At 48.0% G+C, this 11069-nt stretch overlaps 2 protein-coding genes across 2 annotated transcripts; both read right to left on the reverse strand.

Moving 5' to 3' along the window:
- Nucleotides 1-996: 996 nt before the first annotated feature.
- Nucleotides 997-3097, reverse strand: F5B22DRAFT_635477 (uncharacterized protein; the record flags this gene model as incomplete). The annotated part of the gene is made up of 3 exons (XM_047977151.1): nucleotides 997-1267; nucleotides 1318-2121; nucleotides 2172-3097. 3 exons carry the CDS (start codon nucleotides 3095-3097, stop codon nucleotides 997-999), a joined length of 2001 nt encoding a protein of 666 aa, XP_047832074.1.
- Nucleotides 3098-8042: 4945 nt separating this feature from the next.
- F5B22DRAFT_601264 (uncharacterized protein) lies at nucleotides 8043-10464 on the reverse strand. The gene has a single exon (XM_047974590.1). It carries the CDS (start codon nucleotides 10167-10169, stop codon nucleotides 8697-8699), a length of 1473 nt encoding a protein of 490 aa, XP_047832075.1. The 5' UTR covers nucleotides 10170-10464; the 3' UTR covers nucleotides 8043-8696.
- Nucleotides 10465-11069: the final 605 nt, after the last annotated feature.

Consider the following 11069-nt stretch of genomic DNA (forward strand, 5'->3'; position numbering starts at 1 on the left):
AGCGTAGGTATAAATACTGTATCGCACTGTACCTACCTCCTACCTCAACTTCCTCTTTCAACATCGAGTGACGTATCAGTTACACCATCATGTATGCTCAATGCTGAGATACTTATGAAATGCGCGAGAATATTCTGTCAATTGTTACCTGTATGGCTATAATCCTGAGATCAAGGAAGTAAGCCTAAACTAGGCTACTGCGCATGTAGCTGAATATGCTATGACCGATAGTCTTTCCGCTAGTTGGACGACACACCAAGCTAAGCCTCCTCGTCAACCCCTCATCCCCTCACCATGCAGTTCCCATGCAGTTGGAAGAGGGAGCAAACGGCCATGTGCCAAGGGCGGCTTAGACAATAATGAGGGGTGACTGTGACTAGACGTACAGTAGGCATGGCGTTTCCTGTCTCTTTCCACCACAAGCCGGGTTTGGTGCTTGTTGCTTCGTGTTGCGCGCGCAAATCCGACGATGCGATAAGATCGGCGGATTCTGTGGGACGAGGACAAGTGGAAAAAAGGCCTCGGTTACGTAGGGATGCAGATTGTGAGGATGAGTCCGAGAAGAACAGGAGATACATTGCTGTAAGAAAAAGTCAAGTACCTATCTATCGCAGAACACCTGCAACATCCAACTGAGCTCTGACACGATCCCAAAGAAAGCCGCACCGTAAGTTACTGCACATGACCAATGAACTCAACGTGTTCTCGCTCCCTTGCACGTCAATCGTTATGCCGCTTTTGGTATCATAAAAACCAGAATCCTTGTGTCAATCAATCGCTTTGATGTCCCCCCGTAAAACTCCAGTTTTCGAAACCCAGAAGAAACCTCTGTTAAGGGTAAACGCAAACAAGTAGCCTTCTTGTTCGCCTTGCTAGATTAAGCGGCCGGGGCCGTCTCATCACAAGATGAAGAAGAAACTCGTTCAAGACCTGCCCAGCAGCTTTCCTTTAGCCTTCTTCGCCTACTCCGTGCCGTGTCCCCTCATCTCGTGTATTTCAAAGCTTAGCTAGTTTTATTGCCTCGGCATCGTCCCTTAATGCTGCTAATTGCTGAGGGTTTGCAAGGTGCGATCCCACGCTTGAGCCCTTAATAATGGTATTGATGAACTCTTGCCAGCGTTTCTCCCATTCAGTCAGAGTTCTTCGGAGCTCTTCTGGGCTCAAGCATGAGTGTTCTATACTCCAACGGGCCAGTTGCTTCCATCCATACAGGTTAATGTTCTTGTTGCCTGCCATGACCTCGTAGAAATCATGTGAGAGTGTAGACCTATGTCAAAGTTAGACCGCGCATAAGGGTAAGAAAGGTAATTTTCATACTTGAAGAGTGTGCCGTTATCGCTGCTCACTGCACAAGGCATCTTTTCTTCGAGAAGCCTATACACGCTGTGCTCATCCATGCACTTTGCCAGACCCAGGACCATGTTGGAAATAGGGCAAGTCTCTACACACATATTCTTACTCTTCATTTTCCTCAGAACCGCTGGCTTCTCTGGCAAAGCATAGCCGTGGCCGATGCGCTTGGCATCGAGATTGAGTGCTGTTTCCAGATTACCCTCCAGATCGTCTGGCGTTTCACCACAATGAAACAAAAATGGTATGTCGAGTTTCTCTTCTTCGCATTGCGTTCTAAAGTTTCGAAACTCTTCCTCGAAGAACCTAAGAGGATAAGGCTTCGGGAAAGCTTCCTCGCCCACGAGATCGAAGCCCGCAATATAATCAGGCCATTTCTTCTTCATCTCGATGCACTCATCCAGGGCCTTCTTAACGGCTTCCCGCTTAAATGAACGTGGCGTGCAGTAAATAACCTTCATTCCGCTAAACGTGGGCCGATGATCAGGGTCGTCAATGATCTTTCCATCTGCATCCATGTCGCCGATGTGTTGCATGAATTTCTCGTATTCTTCAATAATACACCTCATCGTACCAAAATTATCGATTTTAGTCTGGGCACTATCATCGAGAATCTGATTCGTTTGCATGAAATTTGGCCGTATCTCAGCATATTGGACGTTATCTTTTACAAACTCTTCTAAACACTTGCGCGTATATCGTCGAAAGGCGGTCTCGTAATTAAACAATCCTTTCATCATCTTAGTACGTCCGTTGAACGCCCTCCATGCTCTGAACAAGAATGTTAGCTCTGCGCATCAATCTAGAAAAGGTCGCCTTACTTTCGTGCGCTGAGACGATTGCCTTTAAAGTCACTCGCTAAAACCTTTTTCCTGGTCTGTATAACCCATTCTTCTTCAGACTTCTGAGGCTCAACCCCGACTGATGCAGGCTGTATCGGAGTAATCGGGGACAAGTTCACCGTTGGCGATCGTTCCTCTGAATCGGATTCAAGCTCGTCACCTTCGGTTTCAACGAAGAATGAGTCCACTTCTTCCTTGCTGAAGGTAAGCTTGCTGATAAGCCATTCATCGCAGTCACCCCGAGCTTTTTCATTCCAGCGCTCGCGAAAATACTGATAGCGCATTTCCTCTACTTTCTGGCCTTTGTCCTTCCTTCCGTGTTGGTATGTGGGACTGAACATATCCGGGCCTAGCCTATCATACGCGCGGGTTTTGGCAGCTTCGTCCGAGAGGCTTTCGGCCTGCGCAAGTTTCTGGCACAATGAGCTGTCACCTGATTCAGCGGCCTTCGCGTGCATCTCCTTGCGAACCTGTCCGAGGTTGCGCAAGCTGAATTCAAGCTTGCAGTCCCTGAAATCACTGTCGGTGAGGAGCCGATGGTTGCTCCAGATATACATATTAACCATATCTTTGGCGAAACCGAGAAGCACACCGGGCAGAAGTGTAGAATTAAAGTGGAGATGCAGATGAGCGCCTTTAGGCATCATACGTGCGACCTGAAATACCCGAGTGCCCTCTACGGCATCACGGACGTGTAGGAAGTGTTGGTCGGGTGAGGTAGCATGTGTCGCAAAGATGGCATTGTCCTCCTCCCGCATGTGCGCAACTATCCTGTTGGCCTCATCCTCACTTTGGTTCCCGCCGCCGTTTGCGCCGGCTGCTATGTCGTTCTGGAACTCAAACTTGAACTGGTTGGCGGGCTTCTCGCGCCGCGAGTGTCGTCCGCGCAGATTCTGGGTCGCCATTTTGAGGTGCTGTGGATGTGGTGTATGGGAGTTGTGGGATGGAGAGTCTTCGTATTCTTCTTTATCATGCTCATCGGACTCGGAGCCCTTACTTATACTGCAGAAGGTACCCATCATGGAGAGCGCAACCAGTGCGACTGCGCTGTGCCTATCAAGCAAGGAAGCGGCTCAACGTTTTCGTACCTAACGAAAGCAAGCTCTATGACGACTGTTGTTTGAAGCGTGCCCGGGGTGAGTAAGGCGCAAGTGAAGGGATCAAAGGGGGCGGCTATGGAGATAATGAGATGGATTCAATGGTCTGGCGCGCGCAAACAAAGAAGACCGGTTGGCATCGGAATTCTTTCATGCCTGAAGTCTACCTAAGCTGGGAATTAAATACCCAACACAGTCACAACACGAAGGGAGCCGAGAGGGAGATGCGGCAGTCCGGTTATCTGGTCACTTGCACAAGGATGATGACATGAGAAGAGTGAAAGTGGGATGGGTGATGGGTGAACCTGGTGTCGCGTGGGGCATAGGCTGTCTTTGTTAGGTCTGGGGGTATGGGCAGTAGTTAGCGGTCTTATTCGCTCTAGTCAGCGGCCCTTTAGCGCTGGCTCTGCCCGGATATAGGGATATACTATAGGGACTTGTTAGGTAGGTCTAGGTACCTAGGTATGTACTGTATGTTAAGCACTTCTCAGCGCCCAGGCGGTTCGCCTTGCCACTTGCCGATGGATCCAAAGGTAAGGCTATGGTGGTTGTAAGGACTTGTCTCTACCTACTTACTACTTCAACCCCACCTTCACGCCAACCAACTCCAATCCATGTATCAACCTTCTCTCTCAGATCAGATGCGGAGGGGCTGAGAGATGACCATGCATTGTGCTATGGTGGGTCAGGTGGCTTGGACATAAGGGCGCATTCATGGACGGGGAATTGATATTCGATTGGGGGATACAAATATCCTTATAAGAGGACCTCAACTTGTCTATAAGAGGGGTTTCAGGTCCAGCTATGCATATATCGGATGTATAATAACCGCCAAGGAGCTGGGCTGACTTTGCCGAAATATGACTCTCGACTCCGTGACTTGAACATGTTCTTCCACGTAACTTTACCAATGGCATGGTAACAGCCTAACCTGTCATTTCCCCCCCGTATCGGAATGCGGCCAGGGGAGAATGACACCGGCGCAAATCGCCAAAAATAACCGATCAGCCCTACTTCGTAGGTAGATAAGATAGGTATCTACACCAGACCCGACGACCGACCCCGAGTCAACAATCCCCGCCAACGGCTGAAAACTAGGGGCAATTCCGATTCTCTGACGCTCACAGATACTCCCTTTTCTTGTTGTTTTGAGTAGATTTGGCCTGCATGAATTTCCAGTGGAATCCGACATTATTACCAAAGCTTATATACGGATATAAGCAGATACACTAAACTTGGTATCTTTCTCTCTCTCTCTCTCTCTTGATCCGCATAACCTAGCGGAATGACATGAAGAATGCCCGTGACAGCCCATAATAGCCCAAGTGGTTCCTTGCATCTGCCGTCGCCTGTGCTTAGACAAAGCGAGTAAAGTGAAGAAGTTAGAATAACCCAACAGTCGTGGGCGTTTTTGCAGCCTCTGATTTCATCCCATCCCGTTCCCATCTATCTGCTCAGCCCCGAGTTCCCGCCCCCTGTTGGCCGGGGTCATGCATCCCTCCGGCCACGTTGTTTGGAGGAAGTGTAGAATCTCCCGGCACATGCTCCCGCTCAGGCGCCAAAACTGATCTTCACTTTTTCTCCTAGCTCGTTCCTTCATCACCAACACCTCCATGAAACAGACTAGCCGCCGGTCTATTATCCCTAGCTTTGCCGTTGGTTCTATTTCTGTTCGCAAGGCTGTTGTTCGGCATCAACTAGCGAGTCAGCTCCTTTATTAGTGTACGGACTGCAGTTCGCGATCGCTGAGAACGATTATCGTGTACCAATTTGACCAACAGCACTCACAGTAGTCGCCAACTAAGTAGGAATAAATCAACAGTAGAGACCCGCAAAGTACTGGATCGCCTTCCGAAGCTGCAGTTGGCAGAGGCGCATTTCACAAGGGGCTCACTCCAAGGCCACGCGACGTCGATATCAACTCTAGATTGGAACTTATACGAAGGCTGAAATTTTACCGGATTACAGTCAAGCATGGCCTTCAAGATGATAGATATTCCTCGGTAAAAACACAACGTAAGGTTAGGTTCTCGTAAATACTCTGCCAATGGCATTCTTTTACGACGAGATGTCAGCTCTGTCTGCACCTCTGTGTCTATAGATCCACTTGGACTTAGACAAAGGCTCCACACATGCTCTTTACACATTATACCGTGATCATGGGGTGATTGGAACACATCCCCTATTACAAGCGGCGCAGCTGGCTGGTGCAGTGAATAATTCATGGGTAGTCTCCATTATCGATAGACCTACGGGGCACGTTGAATACGACACGTAAACGAAGATTGATGGAAATGGAGGCATTCTGCGTCTGCTTACTTCTAAAATTGAATTAGTGCTGAACCTTGGCTTTTGCTACTGCCTAGGTAGATTCTGGGCATATTCGAGTCCTAATGGGTGATGTACGTATTACAGTTTTATCCAAGTTTCTTTTATTCATATTTATTGTATGATATACATAATTAGGGAGGATCTGGGAAATCTACTAGGAATTCTACTTTCGATACACCGCAGCTAACAACAAAGTCGGTGCAGATCTTCTCATTGCTTGCACAAGACTTTTTGAGTGGCTGTATTCACAAGTGCTCAAACCCCTTACCTCAATCATTCCATGACCATGAAAGAAATCCACAGGACCAGGGAAACGTCAATAGCAATGCCACACAAAGTGGCCCCTCTCGCATTCTCGGAATGACCATACAGACTTAATATGCCGATTATAGCAAAGGAATGTGCCGAAAGGGATGAAAACATACCCATGCGCCCCGAGACATGGTCAAATCTTATTAACGTAGTGGCTATTGGTCATTTCTCAGCAAACAAGTACTGAATCCCATCAAACCGACATCCGAATCAAACGAAATACCGTCTACCTTACTTGCTACAACGCTTTCACTAGATATGTCGTGATACAAAGTGTAGATGAGCCTCAAGCATTAAGTACTCTGAGTGATTCACAGCCCAGTCTAAAGTTAAGATACAGCTTGTGGGTGCCGAAATAATTAATGTTATAAAGTATGGAATTAAAGAGGAAATGAGAGCAGCTCGGTGTTCACTTTTGATTGATAAAAATCGGGACTACCTTCGCTAGTCCTGGATCAATAGGTCTTCGTAGCACCTTAATGGATGAGAAGGCAATATCCAGTTTCTACTTCAAAGTGGGTTGGCTATTTAAACATGTGTTGCTGCAAAAAGGAACCACAAGACTTGACCTCATGGCTCGGGCCCATACGTCAGAAGAATGTCTAGGCTTGCAGCAAGGCATAATGTGACTGGCAGGCAGCAATTAGGCACAGAAAGTGGAAGCGGCTGTAGAATAGTAAGTCACCTATAGGGAAGGGACTCAGTATATTCAACATGACACTACAGCAAGACCATCACCTGACTACCTCGTGAAATAAAAGTGAGAAGATGACATAGTAGGATGCAGATCATATAAGCTAGAAAATGAGATTGCCATATATGAATCATACCCTAGAATACAACAAACCAAAAACGTGGCCAATCATTCAAGAGTGTAACCACTACGAGTCAGGAAACATGAGGGCTCTACCTCAAAACAAATCCTTTAACGATGGGTTCAGAAACAACAGGCCAAGAGAGGAACTGGGAAAATTCATTACAAAAGAAGTATATTAAGGGTAGGTTGATAAAGATAATAAGTCGAAAAGGCAACCCAGCCCCGGCAAACCACAGCAGCAAAGCATAATAGTTTCAAGGAAATAACAAGCAAAAACGGGTGACAAAAAATGAGCTCAAATGAAGTGTATGCCTCAGCACCTCGACAATCCCAAGCCTTTTGCGGTAAAACGGTGACATGAAAAGAACAGATCCGCTAGGCTGGATTCATCGAGGCCGGTGTCACAAGCCACAAGAGGAAACCCCTTGATACGACCGGTATCATCATAGGCAATATTGAGATGGACCAGATACTACACGGATTTAACCCCTGCGCCCCTGTGGTATGACAGAATGAAGATCTCGGTCGGCCTAAGATACATCGATATCGAAAGGGAATAGAAGGTAGAGCAAAAGACCTGGACACCGCGGGCTTAATATACACACCTTTGCGCCGGGTACCTTGCGGGCCGCGCCGGTTTTCATAAACCTTGTTCACGGCATAAGTAAAGTCTATATCGAGAAATACAACCCTAATATCCAGTCAGGCATTGATATCGCAAGGATTCACGTATCTTAGAGCGAGGTACATCACAGCCTAGATGAACTCCTGGGCACAGGAATCAGCTAAAGACCGTGTACACAGCACACATATCAACGTAGCACATACCTCTCAAGAAACTATGAAGAAGCATTTCAAATGAAGAAGCTATAGATACCTACCTAGGTAGGTAGGCATGTAGCCAAACTACCTAGCGAACCGGCTTACCCACGGCAAGAAGTCCACCCACCATACCACGATCCCAGTCCTGCGCACCACCACCTCCAAACCTTAGATCACTAGTATTTATGGAAAAAAAAAACTCCACAGGGCTCTCGAAGCAGCGTTAGGTAATCTACTAAAACCATAAATTAGCCGTATAGAGGGGACTTCTTCTTCCCGGTGTCACAAACACTCCATTACAGCGTCGTGGCCATCCACACGCCGAGAAAGCATCTTACGCAGATACCCTGGTATAAACTGCCAGGCCGGGTTGGGGCTCGAGCTGCGTGAAAACGGCCAATACATGCGATTTAGCCAAGGTAGAAGGAGTAAATCTTCATATTGAGCTATCGCCGCATAGGTGAGCTTGGCCCTGGACGCATGTAATAAAGCATTTTCACCGATGCCACGAGGATTTCTTATCAGGGCATATTATCAACTAATATCATCGAGCTCCGTGTGCAGTAGGTCTCCATGTCTCTGGGACCCAGTCTGGACCCAGGCAATCTAAGGAATATTATCGGTACGATGTAAGATAACACTTGGACTGGACTCACAAAGCAGGAACATATAGACCAGCGTGTGCCAAAGTAACGATTAATTTTGCATTGACTCTTTAATATATACAAGCTGTCAATCTCTAATACTGAACCTTGTAATACTGTCCCCAACGCAAGACTGTCTAAGGTCTATTCTGGCCACCACTGTCTCATGCGGCATCTGCAAGCCCCACGATGTGGAAGGCAATAAGATCTATCGACCAATTGCCTCCATAAAACCAATCATCAGCTAATATGGGCGACCATACTTCGAATTACTTGTTGCTCACTATAGAACCCGTCGAAGTTTGGATGGTCCTCGCTTTTTGAATCCATTTCTCGCCCTGGCGGCAAATGGGAAGCTGCTGTATCTTCGTTTCCGTGGGGCCGTTGGTGTGTCAAGGGAGGCATACCCGACATGAGGATTATTATCTACTGACTCAAGATTCTCAAGGTCATAATCGTCGGAGCTGGGGTGCTCGCATTTCTAATCGTCGAACTTGAAGCTTCGGCTTGTATGAACATCTAGAGGGCCACCCTTGTAGGCCCCACGCTTCTTTTTATTCTTCTCCTTGGTGAAGCCCTTGCCCTTTGTCACAATCAGGTCTCGGTGAGCTTGCTCACCATATCCGTGAGAAACATAAGCATTCGATGAGAGACGAGGATCTACGACAACATTCTTGGAGATGCGCGAGAAGGGTACATTCTGTGTCTTCTTCGGATTTGCCCCATTTTTGCCCCTGTTGTTCGCCTTGTAAGTAGCGGGGTCAGGGGGAAGAGGGGCAAATTCTGGAGAAGCCTTTTCTAGCGTAGCTGAACTGTCTGAAGCTGCACCATTCGTAGTCTTGGGCTCTGCCTTGATTTTCTGTTCTTGCTGCTCTGATTCAGAATCTGAGTCACTGGAGGAGTCGGAGTCGGAGTCGGACTCAGGTAGCGCAACCTTTGCGGCTGTTTCTACTTCGTCTTCAGAGTCAGATTCAGATTCTGAGCTGGATGAAGAATCGTCGGAGTCAGATTCAGAAGAACTGGCACTATCGGATTGGACATTCTTTAATTTGCCCCCTTCAACCTCTGAGTCGGAATCGGAATCAGAGCTAGATTCCGACGAGGAGCTCTCATCTGAGCTGTCCCCAGTCTTGAGTTTCTTGGATTGCGGCTTCTTAATTTTCACACTCTTCTCCTTCGAACCAGTCATGTCTTCATCAGAGTCGGAGTCGGAATCAGAATCAGAGTCTGACTCAGAAGATGAGCTTTCGCTATCTGACTCGATCTTGCGCTTCAGGTTCTTGGTGCCGGGGGCGATTTTAGATGCAGATAGTGTCACGGCCGTTGGTTCTCCCTCTTCACTGTCGCTCTCACTCTCGCTATCGCTAGAACTGTCACTGTCGCTATCGCTGCTAGAGGAATCGGAGGATAACTCGGCGGCAGGGGCGTCGGCCATTGCAACATCGTCGTCGTCGTCAGAGGACTCGTCGCTGCTAGAGTCGTCGCTGGAGGATTCGGAAGATTCATTGTTGCTGTTGCTAACACTGGCGGTCTGGGGCGTGGCGTTGGGGAGGGTCTCCCAGGTCTGATAGATACTAACCAAAGAGTGCTCCTTGTTACCCGGTAATCCGGCGCCATGGCCTTTCCAAGCCTTGGTGGCTCGATGTTTTCGGAACGCACGGTGAGCATCGTCGAAACCTTGATCAGAAAGGAAAGACTCGACAAGATCCATCAATTGGGCAGAGGGCTTCTCGGCGGCGGATGACGGGAGGGCTGCGGGTGCTGCAACAGGCTCGGATTGCTGCTTTGCAGCCTTTTGGGCCTTCTTCTCCTTCTTAGCCATGGTGTCTGGGGTCACAGCTGGCTGGGTCGAGGGAGTCGAGGTTGAGTTGTTGGTGAATAGCCAGGCTGGGGGCCCGGAGGATGCCAAAGATGTAATTGTATTATTTTTATATTGTTTGGAGCTCTTCGACATGGCCCGGGAAAGCCGTTTGAGATGATGAAGAGAGAGGGCCTATCTCCGCTGAGTGAGCGAGCGAGCAAATGCTGCTGAAGAGCAACTGTTGCGGTGGTTGTTCTTGCCGCTGCGGCGGATGCGAACGTGTGTCGGATGTTCTTGCGGCCGCCAACCACCTCTCAGAAAAATTTGTGGATTGCGACCGCGATAAAGCGATAAAGCTACGATAAGGAAGTTGCAGGGTCCACTCTGTGACATGTGAAGATGTAATAATGCCAAGAGTACCTGCACTTCTCTCACCATCTACCTACCTAGGTATCTACTGGTATATCACTTTGTGAATCTTGAGAGGCCAGTCAATGTTTGAGATTGTATCCCTGTATCAACCATTAAATATGTCTTGTCTTGTCCAGATGCAACAGAAGCCGCTCAGACGTCTATACGATATGATACGATACGATACGCGCTGCAAGAACCCATTTACATCTGGCCTGCAACTACTAACTCTTCAAAATCGAATACGCAACCCATGGTTGATTGATTGTATCAGATGAGCGCCTTTCACTTGTTTATCCCACACAGCGTGACACAAGAACCATCTACCTACCTGCTTAATAGCCGCGGAATAACTGTGGGACAATACCTAGCAACATAGACCTCGCTTTCAATCACTAAGCCCACTCCAGTTCATGTCCGACTGACAGCTTTGCCAACCCCCCGAAATGGTCAGCGCTAAAGTGCAATAAAAGGCTACAATTATCTGCGAGATATGGTGTTAGAGTGATCCTACAGCAATCATTCTAGGCTTCAACATTTCACGGGCTTGCAATTGGGCAGAAGAATGGGTATCCAAGGGCGTCGTGAAACAATTGGCGGCTAGGAACCAGGCAGCAGAATTATCCGCATGGAATGCCCCGC

Source organism: Xylaria bambusicola (genome assembly GCF_022495145.1).
Source record: "Xylaria bambusicola strain CBS 139988 unplaced genomic scaffold F5B22scaffold_14, whole genome shotgun sequence".
NCBI classification, from domain to species: Eukaryota; Fungi; Ascomycota; class Sordariomycetes; order Xylariales; family Xylariaceae; genus Xylaria; species Xylaria bambusicola.